This window comes from Rhizomucor pusillus, assembly GCF_041956525.1.
Source record: "Rhizomucor pusillus strain CBS 183.67 unplaced genomic scaffold VTP01scaffold_4, whole genome shotgun sequence".
NCBI classification, from domain to species: domain Eukaryota; kingdom Fungi; phylum Mucoromycota; class Mucoromycetes; order Mucorales; family Lichtheimiaceae; genus Rhizomucor; species Rhizomucor pusillus.
The window spans coordinates 1229726-1256141 of NW_027192146.1; the positions used below are offsets into that span (position 1 = coordinate 1229726).

The 26416-nt window shown below is 44.5% G+C and overlaps 12 protein-coding genes across 12 annotated transcripts; 4 read left to right on the forward strand and 8 right to left on the reverse strand.

Moving 5' to 3' along the window:
- Positions 1 to 20: 20 nt before the first annotated feature.
- On the reverse strand, positions 21 to 1305 carry VTP01DRAFT_7800 (uncharacterized protein; the record flags this gene model as incomplete). Its single annotated transcript, XM_069386852.1, has 2 exons — positions 21 to 555; positions 944 to 1305. 2 exons carry the CDS (start codon positions 1303 to 1305, stop codon positions 21 to 23), a joined length of 897 nt encoding a protein of 298 aa, XP_069242265.1.
- A 1418-nt stretch (positions 1306 to 2723) lies between these two features.
- On the forward strand, positions 2724 to 4527 carry VTP01DRAFT_7801 (uncharacterized protein; the record flags this gene model as incomplete). Its single annotated transcript, XM_069386853.1, has 6 exons — positions 2724 to 2918; positions 2979 to 3316; positions 3373 to 3526; positions 3575 to 3795; positions 3855 to 4141; positions 4208 to 4527. The coding sequence occupies 6 exons, from the start codon at positions 2724 to 2726 to the stop codon at positions 4525 to 4527; spliced, it is 1515 nt and encodes a 504-aa protein (XP_069242266.1).
- A 461-nt stretch (positions 4528 to 4988) lies between these two features.
- On the reverse strand, positions 4989 to 5738 carry VTP01DRAFT_7802 (uncharacterized protein; the record flags this gene model as incomplete). Its single annotated transcript, XM_069386854.1, has 4 exons — positions 4989 to 5118; positions 5417 to 5499; positions 5561 to 5611; positions 5688 to 5738. 4 exons carry the CDS (start codon positions 5736 to 5738, stop codon positions 4989 to 4991), a joined length of 315 nt encoding a protein of 104 aa, XP_069242267.1.
- Positions 5739 to 5810: 72 nt separating this feature from the next.
- On the reverse strand, positions 5811 to 6274 carry VTP01DRAFT_7803 (uncharacterized protein; the record flags this gene model as incomplete). The annotated part of the gene is made up of 2 exons (XM_069386855.1): positions 5811 to 6164; positions 6245 to 6274. The coding sequence occupies 2 exons, from the start codon at positions 6272 to 6274 to the stop codon at positions 5811 to 5813; spliced, it is 384 nt and encodes a 127-aa protein (XP_069242268.1).
- A 1539-nt stretch (positions 6275 to 7813) lies between these two features.
- On the reverse strand, positions 7814 to 9163 carry VTP01DRAFT_7804 (uncharacterized protein; the record flags this gene model as incomplete). The annotated part of the gene is made up of 5 exons (XM_069386856.1): positions 7814 to 7892; positions 7944 to 7964; positions 8034 to 8276; positions 8479 to 8817; positions 8979 to 9163. 5 exons carry the CDS (start codon positions 9161 to 9163, stop codon positions 7814 to 7816), a joined length of 867 nt encoding a protein of 288 aa, XP_069242269.1.
- A 238-nt stretch (positions 9164 to 9401) lies between these two features.
- Positions 9402 to 11792, reverse strand: VTP01DRAFT_7805 (uncharacterized protein; the record flags this gene model as incomplete). The annotated part of the gene is made up of 6 exons (XM_069386857.1): positions 9402 to 9423; positions 9485 to 10174; positions 10250 to 10256; positions 10351 to 10857; positions 10921 to 11333; positions 11395 to 11792. The coding sequence occupies 6 exons, from the start codon at positions 11790 to 11792 to the stop codon at positions 9402 to 9404; spliced, it is 2037 nt and encodes a 678-aa protein (XP_069242270.1).
- Positions 11793 to 12824: 1032 nt separating this feature from the next.
- Positions 12825 to 13727, reverse strand: VTP01DRAFT_7806 (uncharacterized protein; the record flags this gene model as incomplete). Its single annotated transcript, XM_069386858.1, has 4 exons — positions 12825 to 13040; positions 13099 to 13326; positions 13399 to 13538; positions 13610 to 13727. 4 exons carry the CDS (start codon positions 13725 to 13727, stop codon positions 12825 to 12827), a joined length of 702 nt encoding a protein of 233 aa, XP_069242271.1.
- Positions 13728 to 15180: 1453 nt separating this feature from the next.
- On the forward strand, positions 15181 to 15462 carry VTP01DRAFT_7807 (uncharacterized protein; the record flags this gene model as incomplete). The annotated part of the gene is made up of 2 exons (XM_069386859.1): positions 15181 to 15243; positions 15310 to 15462. 2 exons carry the CDS (start codon positions 15181 to 15183, stop codon positions 15460 to 15462), a joined length of 216 nt encoding a protein of 71 aa, XP_069242272.1.
- A 2469-nt stretch (positions 15463 to 17931) lies between these two features.
- On the reverse strand, positions 17932 to 19416 carry VTP01DRAFT_7808 (uncharacterized protein; the record flags this gene model as incomplete). Its single annotated transcript, XM_069386860.1, has 2 exons — positions 17932 to 19179; positions 19237 to 19416. The coding sequence occupies 2 exons, from the start codon at positions 19414 to 19416 to the stop codon at positions 17932 to 17934; spliced, it is 1428 nt and encodes a 475-aa protein (XP_069242273.1).
- Positions 19417 to 20402: 986 nt separating this feature from the next.
- Positions 20403 to 22106, forward strand: VTP01DRAFT_7809 (uncharacterized protein; the record flags this gene model as incomplete). The annotated part of the gene is made up of 1 exon (XM_069386861.1): positions 20403 to 22106. One exon carries the CDS (start codon positions 20403 to 20405, stop codon positions 22104 to 22106), a length of 1704 nt encoding a protein of 567 aa, XP_069242274.1.
- Positions 22107 to 22410: 304 nt separating this feature from the next.
- On the reverse strand, positions 22411 to 24491 carry VTP01DRAFT_7810 (uncharacterized protein; the record flags this gene model as incomplete). Its single annotated transcript, XM_069386863.1, has 8 exons — positions 22411 to 22529; positions 22594 to 22891; positions 22958 to 23136; positions 23203 to 23230; positions 23310 to 23653; positions 23734 to 24015; positions 24074 to 24146; positions 24207 to 24491. 8 exons carry the CDS (start codon positions 24489 to 24491, stop codon positions 22411 to 22413), a joined length of 1608 nt encoding a protein of 535 aa, XP_069242275.1.
- Positions 24492 to 25454: 963 nt separating this feature from the next.
- VTP01DRAFT_7811 (uncharacterized protein) lies at positions 25455 to 26348 on the forward strand (the record flags this gene model as incomplete). Its single annotated transcript, XM_069386864.1, has 3 exons — positions 25455 to 25572; positions 25676 to 25885; positions 25942 to 26348. 3 exons carry the CDS (start codon positions 25455 to 25457, stop codon positions 26346 to 26348), a joined length of 735 nt encoding a protein of 244 aa, XP_069242276.1.
- Between the last annotated feature and the right edge of the window lie 68 nt (positions 26349 to 26416).

Sequence of the window (26416 nt, forward strand, 5' to 3'; positions counted from 1 at the left end):
TAGTGGAGCCATACAGCATTTTACATGTTCTCTTTATTACGGTATTTATCCCAGGATTTGTGCGAATGGGAAACGAAACCATGGAAATCACTTGGCTTCACATTGTTACATGCATCACGGATTCCGGTCGATAAAACCTCTTGCTGCAAAAACCTATGACGCTTAACTTTGCTTTTTGTCACAGACCAGAACTGCTCTATTGGGTTGAGCTCAGGAGAGTATGAGGGAAGCGATGCACATCGATATCCTCGAACCTCAATATATTTGGCTATATCTTTAGATCTGTGGATGGGTGCATTATCCATCACAAGGTAATGGCCCTTCATGTGTGGATAGTTATCCATTTCATCCAACGTGTCTTTCAAAAAGCTAATATAGTGGCCTGTGACAGTACCGGTGCTTATATACTCGGATTTCTGGTCAGCCTTTCCCTTCTTATTAGGCTTTGGGATTCTTACGCTAACTTTGATTAAGCCTGCAGCAGAGATAGCGCCCAATATAGTCGTGGTTTTTACTCTCGTGGTTGGCACAGTAACAACAGCAGGATCACCTTTCCTGGACTAAGCTCCCTGTACGTTTCATATTTACATGAAACGCAGACTCATCAAGAAACACACAATTCGTTAAGAAGTTCATGTCTGTTTTTTCCCACTCGCGAACCCAATCAAACCGTTCCTAAATCTTTTCTGGACTATTTTCCACAGACTGGAACTCTGCTTTTTTAATGAAAGGTTACATTCTGTTTTCATAAAGTTATGAACAGTGCTATGGGAAACTTTAAGATCCTTGAACTGGTTCATTAAATGCTCGGTTACTTCGACGACAACAGCAGAGGGGTTAGTATCAATAAAATCGATGACAGCCTTTTTGTGTTCAGAACTCAGAATACGTTTACGACCTTTCTTTTCACATTATCAAAGATGCTATCGGACGTTCATCATACTGTTTAGCCCATCTCTGCGCTGTACGAATGTGAATTTCCAACTGTTTCGCTGCAGCCGATGCACTCATACACTTCTCTATCTTCAGTTTAAAAAACCTAGCCTTATCCTGAGCAGTGTACCGAGTATATACACGTTTTTCCGTCGATTCCCTCATACGAGAATCTTCCTCTCTTGGCTTATCTACTTCGATTTGTTTGGTTTGAGAAGGTCTCTCAGAAGCCGCTTGTTGCAAGTATTGAGTGTGAGAAGTAATCGTTTCGAGAGTAAATTGCTTCTGGTCAACGATGTAGTCCATGGGCTCAGGTCTACCATCCTCATCAACTACATTTCCTAGACCATCTTCGTACAGAAATTGTGTCATTTTAAAATCGTAAAGTAATGAAAAAGAAACTGTGTGAAGAAAAATAGTACAGCACCTATTTATATACCCCAAGCCGCCGAGAATTGTTTCTGGGCATGCGACATTTGATTTCTAAGCAGGCGACAATCATACAGGATTTTTCCGAATGATTGGTGGCTAGGTCTTTTCACCTTGGCGTGATGTGAAATCGAATCTGGCAGCTGTTGTCTTTCATGCTGGCGCAAAGAAAAAAAGTACTATGGTATCCGTTGAATTTTTGCTTGGCTTCTTTAGCCAACATGGCGCAACCTTTATATTTACCGAACACCTTAGTAGTGATCAAATGCGGAATCAATACAGAAAGAAATAAAGAGTACAGCATTTGTTGCTAAGCAACTGACGTCGGATCAAACAAGTGTGCTCAGAAAGCCATCAGCAGGTATTTCTTCGGAAAAGCATGAGCAAAGAACCCGGCGATAATAAACCTGTCGACAACGTTTGGCAAAAAATTCTCAGGTACTACTTAGCCCACTTTATAATAATCTATAAGCGTCAAAACTGCCACTTATCAAAATCGTCTATATCCTGTTGATCCATAAGTGTTTTCTTGCTTAGTTGCTGCAAATAGATATGTGGCCTCTTTTCCACTCATCCAATCCGGTTTTCGGCGACAGTCAAACGAGCGCTCATTTGATACTCTTGTCTAATACTATTCGTATTAGCTCTCGAAGGATATGGCATATGTTGTTCAAATCAATCGCGTGTTTATCATGCATCCAATAAGCAACAGTTTCGCCCAATAAGTACATATCCTGTATCATTTCGGCTATGGCGAATTGTACATATTAAATAAAATGAGCGATTATCGATTTATCAAATGCCGTTCACAGCAATTCCACCAATATATACGTCGAACCTGCAAGCAGAAAAAATATATGTTACTGCTTGTCAATAAGAGAGTCGTGACGACGTACATATCGTTTCTATATATTCATCATTGTCACCTAAATGTGTACACGTTTTGGAGAGTTTGATTTGTTTAAGACGAAGAGTATTGAAAAGTCGAGGAAGAAGATAGTGTCGAATAGAGAGAACAATGAATTGGTTTCATTTGACATCACTTCTTTGTGATTTAAAATATGAATCAAGTGTCCTAAAACATAGCCCAAGGTCCGTTGCTTAGAGAATGCGATTGTTAATTACAGCTACTGTGCAGGAATAGCTACGACCTCGCATGCACACAAAAACCTACTGAGGCGCGTGACACCGTTACACGGCGTTCTAGGCATCAGAGGCGTTCCGCAGCACAGCATTTCATTTTGTAGAGTATCTCTCCGTGCCCACCTTATCAGCCAAGTACATCACCATGGCAGTTGCTGATCCCTTTGCAAAAGAAGGTAGTAAATAAGGCTCCAGCCTAGATACAGATATTAATTTCTATGGTGATAGTTATATGCCCCTTGATCCTTAAGCTCAAAGATAAAGGCGAAGATAATCTCAAGCTACCAACTTTACTCGATGAACCTGAAGAAGAGATCGTTGATGCGTATGATGGCGAAATTGAAATGCGCTCTTTCAAAGGCTCTTGGATTAAAAAGATAACCACAGCAGCGAGTCTGCTAAACATACACTTGGTTAGTGTTAAAAATGAATTTTTCCTGGTCATAAAGGTGTTAACACGGTGACCTTTTAAGTCCACCGGCACTCCTTCGTGGAGAAATATCGAACAAAAGATCGCACTCAAATCTGACACCACGCCTTCTGAAACAGAAGCAGTTTCAACCTCAGAAGCGAATTCTACGTCCAACAATCATACTACCCGTTCCCAGGTCTCTAAATCTTCATCGTCACCATTAAAAGTCAAACTGACCGCCACAGACAAACAAGCTATCAAAGCAAATTTTGAAAAGCTTGATAGTCTCCAATTCTGGACTTTGGAGGCAACTGTCGCACAGGCCGCGCGAGAAGGAATAGAGGCCATTTCGGTCGAGCAAAAGGTGATAGAGTTCGCTCTATCTTGCAATTATTATCAGTAAGGATAAAATCATTTTAAACCTGCTAGCTTGCTCACTAATTATTATTTTTTAGTCCTTCACAATCCCTCATCCTCGACCTTGATGATGGTAACTGGGAAAGTATGTTTATTGAAGATGAACTGGAGGAGCTGCGAACGGCGGGAAGGCCTATGTTGCGCCCTTTACCACAGGAGATGCAAAAGGTCCTTGATGATTTAAAAGGCCTTGTGAGTATACCAACAAAAAATGTGACGAAAAGTACTCAATTGTCCTAGCGACAACCTGTTGACGTATTCAATTACGCTCGCCAAATTCCCCTCGACCCGATCAACGAGCCACTAAAAGTTTGGTTGTCCACCGAACTACAAAACACTGCTCGTCGATTTCTTGTAAACGGCACCTTTAACATCGCAGATATGTCAGAAACAGATCAGCTGTATAAGCCGTTTTGCTTTTTTAATTCAATTTTCGAAGGAACCGGTATCAAGGCGTACGGGTGAGTTAATTAGAAATAAGTTGACCGGGTAACAAACTGATTTTTCCTTCATCTGATAGAACCGAGAAATCAAGCCGAGCGAATGCCGCAGCTTTAAACTCAAAACGTCGACTCTCAGCAGTTGATGAAATTGAAAATCGAAAAATGGGTCGCAAAGTAGACACTGTTTACGTGAGTGGCAGCACTGAGCTCGGCTGTACCGAAATTGGTGCGGTCGTCGACCAAACAAAAGCATTTAAAGACAGCAGCATTAAGATGCCTTCGGTCTTGCGTGACATGCTGCTGATGGTAACCTACACACCAGAACTGTTACGTGAATGTCATGTTCTCGGATATAGCATGAATGGTTAGTATTATTTCATAGGTCTATAATCGGGATGGATAATATTAACTAAAAACAATTCTTAATCAGGCGGTCATGTTTCACTACTGGATGTCGACGTGCCGTATGGCTATATCACGCGCATTCGACGCACAGACCCGCTCGAATTCCCAGATAATAACGAAAACTTCATAAGCAAATTGCTACCGCTGTTGGAGCTGGCTCTCATCGGCAAAAACATCATGGAAAGTACCCTTGCCCTGGTTAACAAAACTCGCAGACCTATAACAGTTTCTACCGGCAAGACGCACTGGTGCTTACCATCAAATTTTAAACCATCAACATCCCCATCTTCTTCCTCCGCATCCACTTCCCGATCAGCATCTTCAAAGTGCCAGCGGAAAAATTAACCAACATGCCCGTTATCATCTTTATCTTGGCGCATCTTTCTTTTGTCAATTTTCTTATTATCATTAACATATCTTTCTTTTGTATTTTTTATTATCACAAATTTGACCAGTTTGCACATAAATATTCAAGTTTTCTTTTATTCGACCGCAACGCATTTTATACATATCAGGATCGTTTTGCCGATTTCTCTTTTTACCTGATCAAATTATTAAGAGAAATCGCATTAAGGGGGTACTGCAAGCTACCAGGTCTAATAGCCTTCTATATACCTACATTCTGTCATTTAAAGTATCTAGTTCTTGCTTAGGTAACTGCGTAACGTACATAGCAATAGTCAACAGAGCAAAGTTTTTTTTTATTATTTATAGTCGAATATAAGAAGTAAAACCATCTTCTGCCCTTCATGTTTCGCACCAGCTTGTTGAATAACGAGTTCTCATGATTGGGAGTAAATGATCGCTTATGGAATGTAAACTTCGCCGTGTGTGTTTTGCTTTTCGGGCCTAATTGTAAAAGTGGATTCCGTCTGTCCAGAGTGTGCGTCGTGGTCCTCGGATCGCAGGTTTGCATGCTGGTTCTCAAAATGATAGCTACCAAATTTCCCATTATTTTAATGATTGTTGACGCGTTTGTTTGTCTATCCAAAAAGAAAAGTATTGTCTTGTATAGAAGTTATGGATTTATGAATCATACCACTTACTGTCGCTTTGGTAGATGTAATTAAAACCTATTGATTTTTTATTTCAAAACGTTGAAATCAAGTAATCATCTTTCAAGCCGTTTGTTTTTGATGCGGCAGATCAGAGAGGATACAAAGTAGACAAAGTTACGAACTGCTTTAATATTGATTCCAAGCTTCAATTACAACTGCAGCAGCTCATCCAAAACACTCCTTGGCAAAATTTGGGGTTCCAAAGGATAATCTTGATGGGATAGTAGCCACTGCCATTTCGCGTTCCATACATCAATATCTAACTCAATTGTCAGTTGCCAAATATTATATGAGAGTATTTTCGCCGTCTAACTCATTACCTTAAGACAAAATTTTACATTGCCATAAACCGTCCTCAATCCAGAGCGAGCCTCAGGACGCCACACAGCTCATTCTAAAACCAAAGAAAAGAGAAGAATTTGAGAAGTAAAGCAACGGATTAGTTACCTGGGGAGCCGTATATACACGAAGTAACGAGCGAGCAAAGGAAATGGACATGCCGTAACAGCCACAGTTCAAAAGGATAAGAGTAGAACGATAAAAAAGAAGCGCGTACAAGTAAAAGACATTTTAAGTAGGAACTGTGGTACCCGTGAGAGGGACATCTCGCGGGACGACACCGGCGAGGCCATCTGATACACAGCAGTTCGTCAAGCCATCCGTGAGAGGGACATCTCGCGGGACGACACCGGCGAGGCCATCTGATGCGCATGACAGAAAAAATGGGGAAACGAAAATGAACTGTGGTACCCGTGAGAGGAACATCTCGCGGGACGACACCGGCGAGGCCATCTGATGCACGTAGAAAATGATGGAGGGACAAGTGGAAGAGTGTGGAAAGGAAGAAAAAAAACTATTGAGCTGCGGAAATAGCATGGCAACCCAGTGGATTTTGCGCCAATCAGCGAACTGGGCTTGCGTCATCTGGTAATAAATAGTGTAAGAAGAGAAAAATCCTGTATGAACAACAATGTCATCATTTGTGTCAAATTGTCGAAGCTTACTGTAAAATGATGTCTGGCAAGCGTTGCCATGCACTGATAGCTAGCTGATCGCTCATCGCCCCCCGCCCCAAATCCTACCAACCCATTTTATCAGCCACGTCCACACAGTTCACTCTCCTATCCACATTTACATCTCACTCAATAACGTGCGCAACCACTCACATACGTATCTGCATTCTCACTCGCAAAATCATCAAATTCAAACTTGGAGCCGACTTGCTCCAAGGCCTAGGCGTATAAGTGTTCAGGGACGGATGACGGAGAATGATAGAGAGAGAGAAGGGAAGAGACAGAAGAAAGACCGGACAATAGGGTGTTAGGTGCTTTCCAACAAGAACAAGACAAGACTGACAGAAGACCGACGTCAAGAAGACAAGATGGAGGTAAGAGCAGTAACAAGATAATTGTTTGATGATTATACGACTATATATGCTATGATGATTGGAATGCAATAAAAAGGAATAAAGGAAAGAAATCGACATGAGAATTTAATCTACAAGACAAATATGTGCAGTAACAATGGATGATCGAGTAAATGCACGAGTGCTCACAAAGCGTGGCTAGAAATATGCAGTGCAAACCTCTTCATGCTTTGGTCCCACCGTCGCGTCGTCTATACCAGTGTATGCACAGAGTTCCAGGGTGCTACAACGGAAAACATAAGTATTTGGAGGCATCTTTCAATTATAGCTGAAGCGTGCGATACTTATCACCGACGCCCTTAATAATGTGACAGCTGCACTGTTGTCTAAAAATACTGCTTGTTATTGTATCGTGCTTCCAGCGGGAGAACACTGCAAAATCGCGGAGCCACTCATCTCGACCAGCAGCTTCATTTGAGTTGACAACATCCGTGCAATAAGCTATAGCTGTATTTTCGAAATCCACACTTTACGATTCAACTTTCTGGTACAGACATCAGAAGCGATTCCGTTTCCAACCCTGATGCTTTACATATATCGAGGGCAGCTCGAGGGGAAGCGGCTGTTGTAGTGCTGTTTACAGTATCGAAAGCTGCTAGTAGCAGACAAGGGTGGTTGGAAGAAGTTGGTGGCAAACAGCACAAATACAGTTTTTCAAGCCGATCAGTTAACAGCTTTGGTCTGTTCAAGATACCCATTTGCACTGATCATTTGCGGTTTGGGGCCGTAATTGGCGGATATGGAAACAAACGGATGAATCGATACTCATTTGCATCATCTCACGCAGAAATAAATCAGCAGAGATTGAACGCAAAGAGTCGTGCGTTTGGAAAGAGAAAGAGCCATGACGACAACCCCAGGCGGACACCGCGCCCTTTTGCCGTCTCCGCCCAGGCTGTGGTAAAGAGCACAGTCAGGCGCTTTAAGCTGTGTAACAATGAAATGCTCATGAATCATGATGACGAGGATTGACGAAGGTTTGCCCGACATTCTATAGACTTTTGAAAAATGTCTGAATAAACAGCCATTATATATTGTATTTTACGACCAACAGTTCGCTTTTTTTTGCGGTGACGATGCTGTTCTACCCGTACGACTTGGAATTTCTATGGGAACGACTTCAGGTCACCTTAAATTCCAGATGATCTTATTGCAGCTCATTATCTCCAACATGAGATGTACAGACATCGACGAGAATCACATAGAGTTGCTCTATGTTGCGACACCTATCTAAGCATTTATGAGAATGAGAGGCAAAACCTTCAAAATCGCTCAACCTTAAGCTATTGGATGCTTCGCTGATTCTAGTCATCAATGTCTCCTTTCCCAATAACCTGTTGCGCTTAACTTAGCTCTTGCCAACCGACCAGAACTGTTCGATAGGATTGAGCTCAGATGCATATGATGGAAGATAGGCACACCGATATCCCCGAGACTCGTCGGAGTTATGGATAGGCGCATTATCCATTACCAAGCAGTGGCCTTGCATGCGCTCATATTTATCCATCTCGTCCATCGTAGCCTTCAGGAAGCTAAGGTAGTGTCCAGCCACAGTTTCCTGTGCTGGTAAGCTCGGCATGACCTCCTCGCTTTCTTTTCTTGGCTGGAAGCTGTGGAAGTCTTAGACTACACTTAATCAGACCTGAGGCTCGTGTTTTGGGCAGCGAAAGCCGCAGTTGGGAGATGATCACAAAGAACACCTGATCGAACTCGCCGACAAGGTTCCGTCATTGGCCTTGCATCAAGCCATGGAAAGCCTGTTAGTCGCATTCAAAAACGACAGTGTACGATTACATGACCAACCAGTGCAACCTCTCCTTCAAACGTGTCCACCTCCATTCAGCTGCCAGGAACAGTGCAGAAAACATTCGGAATCGATACGTCGGGTACATCATTGGATCGCAACGGACTTGGACTTCTTGTCGAATTGCGTTTTCTTGGGTGAGTCCGCCTTCCATATCAATATGCGACGGAGCATGGGATGGTCCAGGACAGGAGAGGACGCGGTCGTCGTCACTCCTACTACCCGAGCAAAAACAACGACCATTTTGGGGGCAATTTCTGCAGCCGGCATCATCCGTGTATGTCTCAGGACGCCATAGGCACTGGGGAGGAGGAAACTTGGACAAGGGGATGCTATCACCACTGGTACTGTAATGGGACACTATATTAGCTTTTTGAAAGACACTTTGGATGAAATGGACAAATATCCGCACATGAAAGGCCATTATCTGGTTATGGATAATGCCCCCATCCGCACTTCCAGAGATATCGATAAGTATATCATTTCACGAGGATACTACTTTATCTACCTCCCGCCATATTCGCCAGAGCTCTTAAGCACCGCGTTTCCTTCATATTTAACCAGGGCAATTTTGGTTCCTCTGATCAACCGTTGCCATGAGCGCGGTAAAAAATAGACTTTCATATCCGCCAAGATGAAGAGCAAAGAGCACTTGTTAAAGAATCCTTTACTCGTAACGAGAGCTGACTTCATCGGGTCCAAATACCGGTATCTCTTTCAAGCATGCCGTATCTTGATCCTGTTACTGCCATGATACAAAATAGTAAATGAGCCTCCACCGCTACCAGGATCAAATGTGTCAAGTGTGTAGATGGACATTGCTGTGTATTAGAAAAGAAACAAGAGGATTTTTTGAAATACAAGAATTAAAGAAAAACAGGTGCTGACAGAGAGAGAGAGAAAGAGAGATGAGGGGTATGCTACATATATTTTATTTAGATTGCGCAGCGTTCCTGTGATTCAAAGTTCGTTAGATCACCGTTTAGCATAATCATTGTTGACAATGCAACTTACATTGCTTTGAGTTGTTCTGCGTATCGCTTGTTGATATCTTGTCGCTTGAGTTTCTGAGCGGCGGTCAAAAGACCATTGTCAATAGTCCATTCTTCGTGGCACAGATAGACATCGAACAACATTTCTGCCGGTTTGAGATCTGATTCCTTGCCCTGCTTTTGCAACGCTGACAGAACAGCCTTCTTGACTTTAGCGTCGTCGCAAACCACTTGCAAATCATTGGATTCAACGCCGAGTTCTTTTGCGAGTTTCTTGACAGCATTTTCCACAGGGACAACCAAGGCAATCGGTCGCGCACAAAGCGGGTCTGCGTAGACGCAAATGTTGCTAATATACAAACAGCTCTTGTAGATGGATTCGAGTTTCTCCAACGCAATGTATTCACCGTTGCTCAGCTTGACCAAGTTCTTCTTGCGGTCAATGATAGACAGCGTCCCATCTGCGTTCCACTGTGCAATGTCTCCAGTCTGCAGCCAGCCATCCTCGGTAATTGTCTCTTTAGTCAAGTCGTCGCGTTTCCAGTAGCCCTTGGTGATCGCCGGTCCGCGCACCCAGACTTCGCCTTGCGGTGTAGGGTTCGTGGATAAGTAACCGGCGTCTGGCACATCAACAAGCTTAATCTCCACGCAAGGAACTGGGGCACCGACGTGACCGTAACCAAATTGCTCAGGAGCCATGATAGCGCACATACTGGAAAAAGAAAGCATATGTATTAGACACAAACTGTTACCTAGCGCGTCTTGTCACAGCATCGTGCAAACTTACCCGCAGCCTATTCAAAGTAAGTACCCATCAAGTATAGATCAGGAAAGTTAGATAAGTTGGCACTCTATAGAGATAAGAGATGATCTATATAAAACACTTACTTTCGGTCATACCGTAGCCACCAAGGATAGGGCACACAGTGACAGATAAGAACTTTTGTGTTTCGAGGGAGAGCGGGGCACCGCCACAGAGAGCAAAGCGCAAACGTCCACCGACTTGTTCCCTGATCTTGGCAAAGATGGTCTTGTCAAGGACGCCGGTAGGCAGACCACGTTCCATGAGCCATGCCTTGGTTGAAAACGCCTTGAAGAAGATCTTTTGTGCCTGAGGAGACGCTGAGTTGACCTTGGCGAGAATGCCCTTACGGATAGATTCCCAAACGGCAGGAACACCGGTCATCAAAGTAGGTCTGAATTCCTTGATGTCACCCTTGCAGTTTCGCACAGATTGATCAGTCAAGGTTCGAGGAGATCCGTAGCCGAGTGTCACGCCCCAGAAGATGCACAAGTTCTCTACTACAAACTCAAGCACGTGAGCCAACGGCAAGTAAGCCATCATGCTGTCGTGGTCGGTGATAAGATGGCCAAGTAGTGCTTTCACGCCAGCAACTGATGTTTTTTGTTATTGTCGGCTAGAGATACAAAGATGAAACAGTATAACTTTGAACTTACTTGCACCAACAATGTTCTTGTGAGATAACATGACACCCTTCGGAGCGCCAGTAGAGCCGGAGGTGTACTGAATGCAGCATAGATCTTCGGGTTCGGGTGCTCGAGCTTCCTTCGGGTTTTCTTTACCGAGCTTCACCAACTCGTCCATGGAAAGTACTTTCTCTACAGTTCCAGTCTTTACGCTTTCAAGTGCAGATTCCTTCGCTTCGCCTTGGTAAATGACATATTTCAAAGACGGGCAATCCTTTGCGACTTTGGCAACCGTGGGAACGAGCTCAGCAGATGTGAAGATGGCTTCGACTTCGGTTTCGTTCATCGAGTGCAACAAGCCGTCTTCGCCCAAAGTTTCATAAGCAGTAACAATGGTCATGTTTTGCGTAAAAGCACCGTGTGCAGTCAAGAGCCAGTGCATGCTAACAAGTATTAGACACGTCGGCCGTTGTCAGGTCCGTCTGTTGGAGATAACGCGCTTACCTTGTAGGAGCGAAAATCTCAATCTTTGCCTTTTCTTTCAAGCCAAGTGCAGCGAAACCGGCACCGATGGCGTGTGCACGGTCGCTTGCTTCCTTGTAGGTCAAGTAGTTGTAAGGTGACAGTTGGAAGTATTTCCAGACCTTTTTCTCCTTCTTCTCGGTGCCGTTCACAACTTTCGTGATTTCCTTCTCCTCTTCAATGACTTTTTCGACATTGCGAGTGCCAAAGGCATTGCGATTGGTATACTTTTTAGCGCTGTTCTGAAGAACGTCGTAGAGGGTATGGACGTCGGTGTTAGGTACGCGAACGACGCCTTCGGCTGCGTGAATCGACCGACGAATACGTCCACCGGCAGGTTGCTGTTTTTCTGGTCCAACTTCGACAGAGTAGGCTTTCATGGGACAAAACAAAGGTAGAAGGGGAAGGAAAATAAAAAAAAAAAAAAGTAAAGACGTTCCTTTCTTGAAGCCAGAGCGGGATCAAGTTTTTATGTATGTCTCCAGCGAGGGCTTCGGAGTTGCACTGACAACAAAGGGACATGCATCTTGAGTTTTCATACCACTATGTGTCAGCACACCTCGCCGTGGCACACGGGAATAACTGTTACTATGAAGCGATGATGAGTCTCAAAAATAAGGGGGCTCTAAGCCATGAATGATCTTCGGCTAAATGATGAAATACTCTTCATTTTTACACGTTGCGCTTTAAAATATGGCTATACGTTTCGGTTTATGCAACAGGTTGGTCGCGTGTTCATTGGTCACTACGGCTACTACTCTTTAGGTTCCCTCTTGTTCTTGACGGTCCAAAGGATCAGACCAGCACACACACAGACAGCAGCAGATAGCAACGACGGTTCCCGAAATAATCATGTTGCACAACAATAATCCAGAGCGGGATGAATTGATATCCGCGAAAACTTTACAGAATCCCGTACAACCGACTGAATCCCGGCTATTTTACCTTAACATTTTGTAGTACCAGCGTCGTCCTCAATCCATACAACAAAGTCTTGAGATTAATGGAGGGAGATACAGAGACACCGCGCGCAGAGAGAAGAAGAAAAAAGGAACCTTTCAGGTCGCAGCTTCCTTCGGGGAAACGAGGCGGTAGAAACGTATGTAGCGTGTTTTTGAATAAGCAGATTCCAGCACGCAAGGAGGCGGCCTTTTTAGGCAAGGCATTGGAGGAAGGGGGAACGTGCGCGCTCAAGCCAAAACAACTTACATTCTATCACATGCGTGTCCAAGGTGAATACAAGCTCATTATCGCCTCCATCAGTGTGCAACGGGGCGTATAACTTTCCTACTACGAGCTGTTTATTGGGACTTGGAATCTGCGAATCGTACTTATTAATGGGATATAGCAAATCTCATTTATTCGCGTGTGTGTATAATAGCTCCGGAATAAACCGATGAACAACACGGCGCTTATTTGCCATAGATTCGGTAACAGATATGAAACGATGTATTTGAATAGTGCGCTGTTGCCGTTCCAAACTTGAATGCTCTGTGTGGATGCTTGTTATGGCAATGACCTTTATAGTCGTCTTGCAGCTTACTGTGAGTGCTGTGGATTTTCTCGTTCCAGCGAGCGGAGAACAGCGGCAGCAACTCAAAGTTTTCGTGATCCACGAGGAGGGCTCCCTGCGCTTTCACTCACGCTTGTGCGTATAAAATGCATAGTACATACGTCTTCAGTTACCGGAACCACGTAAATCTCGTGCTCGAGCCATGTCACTGGCGTACAAGAATCAACCATCTTGTTGCTTATCTCAACGATTCCAGATATAGATACATACAAATCAGAAAAGGTCGCAGTCAAAGCCATCTGTTCATGGCCCCCAGATTCTTTTTCTTTTCTGTGGATACGGGAAAGTGTCTGCAGTGACTGCTTCCTGCTTTGAATAAGTGAGATAGAGCAACCCCGCTTCTTTATCAGATGGTCAATATCTACCATGATACACAGCATTGCAGCTGCGCGGGATATTTTCTAAGAATGTACCTGCTCTCTCTGGGAAAGTATATAGTTTTTAATCAGCTCAGCAAACTGATCTTGCGCCGTATGCAGTGGTGTGATATTTTCTCTCCATTCTTCTACACTGGGGCCGAACTTCTCATAAATGTGGTGAGATGACCTATCTTCTGGGTCCACATTCCACGTAAAATTGTACAACATCACGGCTAAATGCAATGATATTAATGTGAGTGGGAACCATAACCAGTATGATCAACGCCCATCACTAGTCGAGTAGTGCCATGCAAGCTTGATAAGAAGTTTTTCATGGCATGATTACAGTCGGGCCACATGCTTCGTTGCTGCTGCTGTTGCATGCGCTGTAGATTGTGAAGCAAAGGAGATACGGTTACTGCTGGAGGAAAAAGGTCCAAAAAGATGCCACGAACCTGTTGACGACAACTACTGGTAATGAGAGCAGCAGCAGCAGAGATAAAACATCCGACGGAGAGCTCAGTGTCGGAAGCTACTCGTCGTCATCGTTGAACATGTTGGCCATCATCACGCTAGAAGCAAACGAACTACCGGCATGCTGCTAAATTCTTTGCCTATTAGCAGCCGTCGTTCTTATCGTGCCCTCTGTCAAGTACCGAGTTCCGCCCATCGGTCACACAAGTCCCGTGCTGCCAGTACATATTTTACACTATTACTGTTTGCTTATCCATCAAATAGGCTAAAGGACACGGGACATAAATTTATTATTTGTTGTTGTTGTTGTTGTCGTGTTCGTGGTCGTGTTCGTGGTCGTCGTTCTGACAAACGAGATATACGGTTACGTTTTCTTTTTCCGAAAGGGATCATCATCAGGATAGCAGATCGTAAACAAAAGGCTAAGGAATAACATGTATTTGTTGTTATGATGTTTGCATGATTTGTTTGCTGTTAAGTCAAGTGAGGGGCAGGGTATGAGATGGGGATCATCTGGTTGGTGCGACGAGCTTATGTTGGGAGTTGTTGCCTTGTCATTATTATTATTGGTTGTGAGGAAGATAGTACAACGCAATCTCCAGAGGGATAGCTATGGTGAGCCAACTTGGGCGCACACAGTATGCAATGTGACTCAGAGGTCCACATTGAAAGTTTTGTATCGGCGCGTGCAACTCGCGGGGTCTGTACAATCCCTGAATTTTTAGTTTGTGTTATGTTTTTTCCCTTATCGGCATCAGTGCCCAAACTATACAAGGTGCGGAAAAAGAGAGAACGCAGGGCGGCAGAGGAGATTAGGTACAGAAACCCACCATGCATCCTGAAACACAGCGTTTCAAGGTTACTCTACGTACATATATGTATAGTATACCTCATATATGAGTTCTGGGAAATCATGCCTCGTTGGTGATACAATCCAGAAGTGGCGCTAGTGTAACGGGGCATTCTCTGCTGTCCTCTTTATTTTTTTTTTTTCGCACTACTCTGCGAAGCACTCATCGGTGTTGTGGGATGGGACCCCAGGACACCGGGTTGTCACAACAGCACACGTTGGGAAGTAATTTTCTCCACGACAACATGATTTGCAACACGTGGGCTGCCTTGCAAGTGAATACAAGTAAATTAGAACTGTGCTGATGGGAATTTGGGGGGCCAGTTTGCTTTGCGGGAGGAAAGGAGGAGGGTGGGGGTCAGGAAATGCAGAAATTGACGTCTTTGACATCTTTGCAAAAGTGTATAAAAACCTGATTTCTCCCCTCTTCTTCCTTTCTTCCTCTCTTTTCTTCCTCAGCTCTTTTTTTCTTCCTTTTTCTTATCGACATATCCCGTTTCGTAATAGCATCAATGCGTCCTACTCAAATGCCTGCCACTTGTGAACTCTGCGGAAGCTGGCTTCCTCAACATCAAGTAAGTATCCCCTCAGCCCTTTTTTATCACAAATCAGTCGAACTGATCTCTTTACTATTCGCATAGTCTTCTTGCCCTCGGAACGGTGTGCACCCTTCCCAGTGGAGCATGGCCGACGATACCCTGTACAGACAACCATTCTTCTGCCTTTTGGATATTTCCGTGCCAAAGGAGCGGCTTGACGACGATGACGACAGTGATAACGAACTCTACCTCTAAAACGAACAATGTCTATATTGTCCAGTATCCTCTCAACGTCAAAGTATATATATACACACAGCAAACAAACTCGCACAGACACACAGACACACACAACACGCCAATCTTATATATACATAGCGACCGTCACCTTTTTTTCCTCTTTTGCACGCCTCCTGAATCCTCTTCTTTTGCTTGTCGAAACGTGTAACATACGACACTATCCCCCCCAACTCCAACTCCACACTTATGCACATATTCCTCGTCCCTTTTTTATCTTTTCTTTTCCTTGCTCACTTTCTTTCTTTCGCTCCGCCTTGCTATATGACGATAGTGAAGGACTTATACATACTGAACTTTATAGCATCCACGATACCTGTTGTTGACGATGGATATATATACTTTTCTATTTTGTTCTCGTTTTTCTTACTCTTGTATGGTGCTCAGAAGAAGGCAAATCTTACTACTATGATTAAACACGCAAACAGAGAGTGCAGGGGATTGCGCGTCTTTTCAATTCGTTTTCTTTCGCCATTCACATCAGGCTTGTTGACATTTTCTCGTGTAGCTCAACATCCATGTGTGCGACATTGTTGATGTCATTGGGCGTACCGAAAGTGTACAGTTGCACAGTGGAGTCGCGGACATTTTTGGGATTTTCTTAGCTCTTGAGAGATGTGCACGCATGATGCTGATGAGAAAACCCTTTGGGCTATGTACAGCTTTGTAAAGAAATTTTAAAGTGCTGGTCACAAAGACACTATCTCCAGTAGAAGGGCAAGAAAAAAATCCCTAGGACACTAAATCAGATGCTTTGTTAAAAAGCTAAGCACAGAGCGCCGTGGCGGTGCAATGGACGCGCTGCGATGTGCTGCTTCTCTCACGAAGTGTATCTAGCCAAAGGTTATAACTGATTGCAGCCTAGAAGCATTGCGTATCCGCAAATCCTTTTTCTACAAGATGCTATCTTTACTTATATGCAGGCATCGAATTAATTGAACCTCATACTTGGTGATAAGATTTCCTAGTCCAGGTAATCATCAGATAAGCTTGCTGCTGCTAGTATTACAAATTTGCCTGGCATATATCATCGGTGCCACTGAAAGGTAACTGGCGCGTGGTCCGAGCGTACACCAGACTGTACTGGTGGATCGAACAGGTAACTGTTGAATCGAGGATTACGCCGAGTTGCATTCAAAATGGGGGGCCAAAGCTACGAATGGCTTCTTACATACCGTTCGAGGATCCAAGCGACAAAGGGCGACCAGACACGGTGTATAAGTTTACGGAGACTATGAAAGGCCGCTAGTTGACAATACTCATCAACTTCCCCGGTAGACACTGATATCCTGGCAACGACACCAAAGAAGAAAGAATGTACATACATCCTGCCAGGCTTTTCCCTGCTCCATTCTTCGCGGGGTTTTCCCTGCCCGATGGTCTTCAAACGGTCTACCGCTAACTGAGTGGATCCTCGATAATTTAGCGAGGCTTGAAAGTTAACAGGAACGCTGATAATAAATGGGATCACCTGCTAAGGTTATCCAACCGAAATTCCCTTTCAAGATCCAGTAGCTTAAACCAGATAAACTTGCAAGTCTCCCAAAGGAAGGGCAGAAAAGGGCGGGCATTCTTTTGCAAACTGGATAGATCGTTAGATGATGGGAATGGTATGCTTTCAACTCTTGTAAAAAAGGTTGAGAAGCAGTGCAAATGGTAGTATAGTCAAATTTGTTTAAGGTATATCATACGCAGGGATGGCACATGTAGCTATGGACCCTACCATTGATATGTGCGCAGTCCCTTGCAGTATGCAGACTGAAAAAGCAAGGAGGAGCATGCTTGGGGGGTGGTGGGCTGAATTTTTGAAATATGCCGTCAGCCCTGGCTTCGGAAAAGCCGAAAGTTTTGCTGCAGCAGCAAAGACTAAATAGTACAAGAACATGCCGGTTATTAACTTTACATTCTTTGATGTTGCATGTGAATCAGAAAATGTACATGGGTACTTGTCTGGTATGGCAAGCTATAGCAACAGATTCTTTGCTAATTAACAGATGACTGGAACTAATAGCATTCAACAATATTCTCATGGTATGGATCCACTGACCGTCTTCAAATAAAGACGATCTTAGGTTTATTTGCATATCTAGCAAACGACTCTACGCCAATTCTTCGTTTCAAGTCTAAATGTTGCACAGCGTCTTTGTTTCGACGCCCAGCGCTGGTGCATAGTTATCAGATGCGTTGTGACAAACAAGAGATGGCAATACCGAAATCATGCATCGTCAGTACGCTCTAATCAAAATAATATTTTCTTTGTATACTTTCTTGCTATTTTCACACAAAACTGCCAATTGAGACAGCCACGGGTTCTGGCGATGCTCAATATGGATAGATGATATTTGAGAAAAACAAAGAACTTTGTGTATACTACATATCTAGGAGGTTAGGGATACAGTCTTGAAAAAATTGATGAACTAAGCGCCGATGTCACAAAGAATCGTCACTATCACGATATCGATGCATCTTTTGTTCCGCGAGCGACCGTGGTTCATGGCAAATGATAGAATTTTCAGTCATTCCAGCATCCATCAGGGCGTTTTGCATCCACTGGATTGCAGTCACCGTTGTCATTTTGTAGTAGTCGCCGCTGCCAAATATGATCGCGTGGAACTCTGAAAAACGCGATCGAATTTTCCGTCCATTGTTAAGTTTGGCTTTTCTCGGTGGCGGTTCGAGTAGTTTACGGAACCGTTCAGACATTGCATCTGGCATAACTCGGACTCGCATTGGCGGTAGTCCGTTCCAAAGAGACGAGTCGTACTCAACATCTTCTTGAAGCTTGTCACGGAATAAATATCGAAATCGTGCTTGCTCGCGTGGTCCACCCACGATGTTTACGATGCTGACCAGGCGGTCGTATGCACTCTGCACTATACATAATTCTTTGCCTGGAAGTATCCTTTTCAGCTCGGGCAATACAGGTGATACTTGCTCGCGCTCGGCCTGTATCTGCAATGCTTCGCCGTCTACAGCGTCGGGTGCGCAAGGATGATGGGTCATTTCTGAAAGAACAGCTAGTGCTGAGCTCACATCCATATTCAACGTTGGCGTTGTCAAGTTGGATATGTTGATACCTTGCAAAGCTACAGAGTAGGCATCGTGTAATGACTGATCATCTGACTGTGTATATACAAGGACACCGAGTTCTGACAGACGATCCATGATACGCTGGACAAAAACATCCTGATCGGCTTGGATTCTCGTGAATGCAAACACAACAACTGGTTTCTTGAAATGAATCTGATGTGCCTCTGCACTTTGCAGATAATTTCTTGCTTTTTTAAATATCGGTAATTCATTGAAATCGTTGCTAAGCATGCCTGCCGCGTGCCCTTCTTCCTCTTCGTCGTCATCGTCGTCGTCGCTGCTCTCGGAGAAATCGCCTTCGTCTTCTTCCAAGCCCGCCATATCGTGGCGCAGTGCCTTTGCATTTCGTGCAATCACCTTGATCCAGACCAGACCTTCCTCGCCAACGATATCCACCTTGAGGCTTCTTTCGCGAATCAGCTTTGCTCTTGGCACCCATACATCGCTATCCTCTGGAGGCAATGCTGCTTGGAACATGACTTCCTTGATATGCCGTGTCTCAGCCATTGCTTCATGCACAGATTCGAGGTAGCTCAAATTGGAGCTTTCCACGTACTTTCTTTTGATTTTTGATGGGTCTTCTAGTAGCTACTTTAGGCGAGAATTAGATCACAATCTTTGTAATAGTCTTTACTCCTTCCTTACTTTGCCGAGAAAGGAAAGCTCGGCTTTCAAGGAATACGTATATCGGTGAAGACCTTCTATAGGCTGCTCTTTAGCCCGAGTTTCGCAATCCTGTAGAATGCTGTTGCAGCGATCGTAGAGTTTGCGCGTTAAGTCCAGCATTTCAGCGGGATTCTCGTCCTCATCGCTGACTCGCGACATGAGTTGAAATGTGAAAAGAAGAGTGGAGTCAACGTGAGTCAAAATGAGAAATTGGCATTGCATTGCCCATTTTCTACCCAGCTGGTGACACTCTCGCTACCCCACACACGCACTCTGAGCTGAACCTTATCACCATGTGTAAATGATAGCATTAAAATGTTGTGAGCGAGAACTTAGCATGTTGAATATATCGTCATTTACTTGATGCAATTGATTGTAACGGCCTATGTTGCTAAGCAATATTCGATGAGAAGAATGAATTGTCCATACGTTGCACAGAAGATAATTTAGCGGGTGCTCAGAATCCATGACAGCAACCATCTTGCTTTCAGTGGCTAGAACCTCTGATAGGTCAAGTCGTACTTAAAAGGGTACACATATTATTAAATGTTGTGCACAAACTCGAGATATATATGGCATGCATACGGGATGGAAGGGGAATATGATTTTATTGGCCGTCAAACGATCTTCATTTATATGCAACGAACAAAGCCCTGCCAACAGCCGGCGAAAACCTGACAAGGAGTAGGCAAATACCCATCTTTTTGTCTTTTTTATAGATGATGTTTGTTCAGCCATCTTTTTGACGGTATGCTTATCGTTGGCAAGATCTGATGATGGAGCATCCCCTTTCCTCCACCCCTTTTGATCTGAGTTGCGTAGCATTATTTCTGGCGGGTCCACCTATTTTCGAGAGACGAAAAGAATGACAACCGACCCCAGGGGAAAGATGAGCACTAAAAGGGGAAGCAAAAAAGCGTGAAGACTCCCGCGAAAAGAGTGAACAAACACACGGATTCTCCTTATTCCTATGTTGCTAATTACAGAGCTGACCTCACTTACACTATCTCATTTTCCAGAGCTACAAGCATTTACACTCTTTTGTTTTTCCTCGTTTTCTACATACCATTCATTATTCTCGCTCTTTCACCGTTGCATAATCAATTTTTACAGCGGCGTGTGTGTTTGTATAATAGTAATGAAATATGGTTTCCTCCCGTGAACACATTCGTCGTCGTTCCTCTGGCAGCGGATCAGTAAGCGGACGCAGCGAGCGTGATGCAACTAGTACTAGTCGACGACGTTCCTCTGTCCGCAGGCAATCTGAACGCAACTTGGGCGCTACCTCGCAAAGCAATAGTAGTGTAAAAAATCTACGGATACGGCAACAGCAAAAGAGAGCGCACTCCCTTGCATCGGGTTCTCTCCAACCTCCTCTTTCCTCTTCTGATAACTTTCGACGTCCTTCAGCACCGGCAAGACAGACCATGGCTGGAGATACACCTCAGCTTTCAATCGCCGAGCGATTCATGTCATCCAAAGGTGCGAGCAGCGTGGACTTGCTCGATGAAGACTTTGAGACTCGCAGCAAATCATCAATGTCGACGGCAGCAACGTTGTCGTCTCCGCAGGCGACAGCGCGAGCACCGGATCCTGGGCGCCTGACTATCGCAGACGCTTTCATGAAGTCTCGCTCATCGTCGGTAAGCAGCAGCAGTGAAAATCGACTGGACTCTACTACGGATCATCAAAACGAAACAAGAAATACCAAATCATCTGTCGAGCATGTGCATCCATTGGAGCTCGGAAACAGTCGATCCACAGGCGCCTTGGACTCGAATTTCCATCTCGACTTGACGTTACCCGTGCCACCCAGCTCTAATGAACGACGACCTTTTGGAAGCCAGGAAACGCTGGTGCAGCCCATGTCAGCAACAGAAAAGGCGACGATAAGAAGCGTAGACGAAAATGGCAAAAAATCTGATGCTTTTTCCTTGAATGATTACTACAACTACAGCTACGAAGACGAAGACTGCGGCTCATCGACGACGCAGCAAGGGGATGACGAGACAATGAATGATAAATACAAAAAGCAGCATGATGCAAACCATCGCTGGCGCAACCTGTCTGCAGAGGAATCAGCGGCCAATGTAGATGATTCTGAAAGGGCAAAAGGTGTTTGGATCGGTTGCTGTTTCGTTAGCTGCGGCCGTCGGCCTGGAAACAAGGCGATGCTTGAAGAGCAAAAGCGGCATCTGCGTCAGAAGCAAGATCCAAGACGATGCGGGCATCCTGGCTGGGTGTTCCTTATTTTCCTAGTATTCATCGGCATCGTTGTCGCTGCCTACGTCTTATGGCCACGGACACCGCTTATGCGAATCGAAGGCGCCTCGCTCGTCTCTCCAGCTCACATCACTGAGACACGCCAAGGAGTTATGGTTGGCAACGTTGCTTTCGAGAGCCAGTGGTTAGTTAACGTGACAGTTGACAACAGAGAGAACCCAGTGCCGACCCGTCTCGTCCGCGTCGAAGTTTTAGCAAAGGATGCACTTACAGGTCTGACAATCGGTAAAGGTCTACACAACAACGACCAGACGGATGCATCCGGTCTTGTCCTACCACCTGGGGCCATCTCTCCCATCCAATTACCTGTCGTGATCGACTATCAAGCTCGTGATTCTAGCGATACCACGTTTTCAAATTTGAAAAGCGCGTGCACCTCGCAGCCTCCTGTTACAATTCATGACAGCAAGACCAATCGCACGATCACTCAACAGCCAGAGCGCGAGGCACTGCAGGTTCATTTCTGGATCACTATCTATATCTGGGGCTTGGAATGGTTCGGTTACAAACCTACCGTCATTGCTACACCCGCAACGGGAGGGTTTGCTTGCCCACTCTCCTCCTAATGCATCTAATCTTAATTTTTTTTCTTTTTACTTTTAGCTAGCATACATATATTCTTTTTCAGATGTCTTGATCGAGTGTGTAACGTAGAATTAAACCTATCCCTTGTCTAATAATGCCTATGCCTACATAATTGCTAAATCAGTAGCACTGCGGATATGCCGATTCCCAAGAGACTATCCAGCTGGCATGCAATTGAAAAAAAAAAGAATAAGGTATACGACGTTGCATAGTATCTTTATTATTCAAGGTATGTGAGAGAGGGGAGTGCACAGGTTATAAATCTCAGGGTTGAGATGTACATTCTTAGTATCTGTTTTCAAAGGAGACTGTAAGAGTATAAGGAGCTGAGGAAGTGGCACTGCCAATCTGCAGTCCGCTGCGATGGATCGAGTTGGCCGGCAGTGTGATATTGTATTTTCGTACTATATTATGTAGTTCTGGATTACTGTTACATCATTTTGATTTTCCAAGTACAATTACACTTACAAATCATGGACAGTGCGACGCGCTGTTCCGCCAGGCTAAAGTTCATACCAATACACTGACGACCGCCATTGCTGAACGGTATCCATGCAAGCCCTTCGTGCGACTTGCTTTCTCCATCGTCTGCAAATCTTTCTGGATCAAATTGATCTGGATCTTGCCAGAAATCAGGGTGACGGTGAATAGCGTTTAAATCAATGGTAACAGTAGCTCCCTTGGGAACGAAAACATCTCCAAGTAACATATCCTGGGTTGCTTCGCGAACGCCGATCTGGCCAACAGGACCGTAGAGACGAAGATTCTGCATTGAAAGGTTAACAGTCTGCAAAGTAGAAAATGCGATGGTCTCTAAAGTAGTATATGGTACCTCTTTGATGAACATATCAATGTATTTGAGCTGTTTGCATTGTTCTGCAGTGGGACAGATATCGATTGGCTCATCTCCTAGTACTCGCAATGCTTCCTGCCGCGCCTTTTCCTGTATGTGAGGGTGTACAGCAAGATTGTACAGAGCAAAGCACAATGCATTTGCAGTAGTATCGTGACCTAAAGTACTGTTGTTATTATGAAAAACATAACCGCCGCATCATATGCATCTGTTTTGATTCTTACCTGCCAAGAAGAAAATAGCAAGGTTCGACTAGATTGTAATTTTGATGATTGTTTGATTGAGTACTGGCGGACAACAAAAGCAATATAGTAAAAGACATGATGCTTACTCTCAATTGCTCAGCTGTTGATAGCCCACCAACTCCATCCATTTCGCCCTCCATAATCATGGTAAGCAAATCCTTTTCAGCGTCTGTTTTCTTGTCTGTTGCATCACCGCTCTGTAGTCTTCTGGCACGGATTTCTTCGCGTCGTTTGCAAGCCATGTCCATAAGCTTTGCGTTTAGATGATCGACATCCCGAGATACCTGCTTTCGAGAAGGTAAAATATGCCTTAGAAACGATTCCAGACGAGGCAGAACAAACGCGGTCGTGTCGCGGAAACTAAGACGGATGGATGTATACGTTCGCATCCATTCAGACTCTTCATCGCTCAGGGCTTGGAAATCGACAGCTAAGTACATGCGTGTAGTACATGAGAACCTGCATCGTGCATAGCTTGGAACCAATAATAGCTAAGCAGCTGCTGCTTACCAAAAAGACCTAGGGACAAGGCGTCCAATGTCATGCGCTCAAAAAGGTCAATCAGGACCACTGGCTTTCCTTGCTGAGCATCAACTCTCCCAAAGACTTTTTGCATAAGTTTGCCAAAGAGCTGGACAGGAACAGCACGTCGGAAAGCAGGGTTCATCACTTTACGCTGGCTTTTCCAAACATCGCCGTTGGAGAAGACCACGTTTTCTCGTCCAAAGAACTTTACAAATGGATGTGAATCGCCAAGAATTTTGAAGAGTGAAAATGTCTTGGGAAAGTACTCTATTCCAAGATTAAAAAATCACATTCTGTTTACTTTTTCGTTACTCCTAGAACTTGCCTGTTTTCATCAGGAGAGCCTTTGCAGCAACTGGATCAACAATGATGATGTTCCATTGACCTGGAAACTTGGCCTTCAAAGAATGGTTTTTAGCATCCTGTTAAAGCGTAGTGTAAGGAGGTATATATTTTACCACGTATGCCTTTGCATTATTCTTGCGTAACAAAGGTATGATGAGTTCAGAGGCGCGTTGGGATGGGTCCTTTTTTGTCACAAAATAGTACGCAAGCTTGAAATAGTTGACGGACGGATATTGCCGGAGCTTCGCAGGCGGTACCAAAGTCTTGTATAGGTACAAACCGGTTGCAGCAAGCACAAGAGCTTGCGCAACGATCAATTTGCTATACTTGCCAGTGCGCCACACCTGAAACAGTTTGTTCACATAGGGTATCAGCGAGGCTGCAGACATCGTCTTCATTTGCTCTTGAAAAAAAAAGCAGACAAGATGGGAGCAAGAGGCAACTTGGAGGCGTCTGATCGTTCTGGGGGGTAATAAGAGGTCATACGGGATCCGTTCTGGACGGTGGTTTCTCCGCGCACTTGCATCGGAGGAACCAACAGCCGTGCCATCACTTGCATAACCGAGGGATCATTTTGGGATGACTCATACATCATGAATAAACAGAAACTAGGCTTTCATGAATTGATCAGGGACGGTGCAAACTCAGTATGCAAGAAGAAAAGGGGACACAGTTCTGTTCGGTTCACATCACGATCGATGCCAGTTTGTGTAGTAGCTTCAAAGTTCCTATCGCCTAAATATTACTGCTGATCTATATAGTCTAAGGACTAGGCAGGTCTGGCTACCGATCCAGACGACTCATGTACATTCCTTGGGTTCGTAAACAATGATCGAGAGAAAAACTGTGTCTTACGATATCATTGTCTCCACAAGAATGTCAAGGAGATTGCGATATTGAAGTCATTTACAGAGATTCAATTCTCAAAGAAAGGCAAAAAATATTCAAATGCAGAAAAGGCTGTGTGAAGCGTTTGAGCATTTGAAGCTCTCTATCTCTTGTTCTTTCAAAAATATTGATCAAGGAACATCCGGAGCAGAGTCCCTTCCATTCATTCTATCATGGAGACCTTACGTTTATAAATATGCAGAATGGGCTCCTGCAGAACCTCAAAAAGAAGTTTCATGGCGTCAGTAATTCAAACCAACTAGGCAATTTTCTGTACAACCTGCATTTGCTATGACCAGACTTCGTGGCAAAATGTATCAACGACTGCTGCCCTTGAATATTGCAACTTCAATGAAATCACGTGCATTTTATTGCAAGGCAGAACAGTTTAGCCGCTGACACAGCAGCAACCACAGCATCGGCGGGGTCTGCCACTTGGCTCATTCTCTCCTCCCTTTTGTTTTCTAAACCGCATGGCAAAAGAAATTAAACCTATCGAGAAGATTAGCGAGGGTCTGGCCCAACAGTTCGCCCACATTCAGCCAGAAGGGAGCTGGGAGATTCCCCGGAAAGCATTCCATTATTCGATCGGTAAAGCACCACGGCAACGACGACGAAGACGACGACGTTCCTGTCCCAACAAAACAAACTAACACAATATGTATATGTATATACATATTATAAATAATAATAGGTTTTCTCGTGCTATACCTGTACAAGGAAGGATTCGAGACTGTAGATATATACCCTGCACTCACTGCATTCTTGTGCCTGGTATTGACAGGCGAAGCGCTGCGTTTCTCTGTACCGAGCTTCAATGTCTTGTACTGCAACGTCCTAGGCCCATTGATGCGTAAAACAGAAGTATCGTCTCGCATCAACGGTGTAGCTTTCTATTTGGCTGGCAAGACTCCATGGGCATATTCATGCTAGCTTCAAAATTGACATATATATTTTCAGGTTGTATATTTGCACTTTATCTATTTCCAAAGGACATTGCCTCGCTATCCATCGTGTATCTATCGTGGGCAGACCCGACTGCAAGCATATGCGGCAGACTGTGGGGCCGGTACACGCCCAAGTTTGGCAAAAAGTCACTCGCGGGCACCCTGGGTGCCATCGTGATAGGCGCCGTTGTCACGTTTTGGTTCTACGCACACCTTCAAGGTATATCATATGATCCCGCCCAGAGTGCTGCGTCGCTACCGCTTCTTGCATTGTATGGTGGTCTGGTAGCCGGTGTTTCCGAAGCATTGGGAGATTCTGCCGGTATCGACGATAATTTTGTCATCCCTGTCCTCAGTTCTGTATTCCTCTGGATGTTTTTGGTTTTCTTGGGTCTTGGCAGCGATACTGCTGCCCTATAATTACAACACAACAACAACAACACTACGACGACAACGACAAAGCTACTGCAACAACTACAGCATCATAG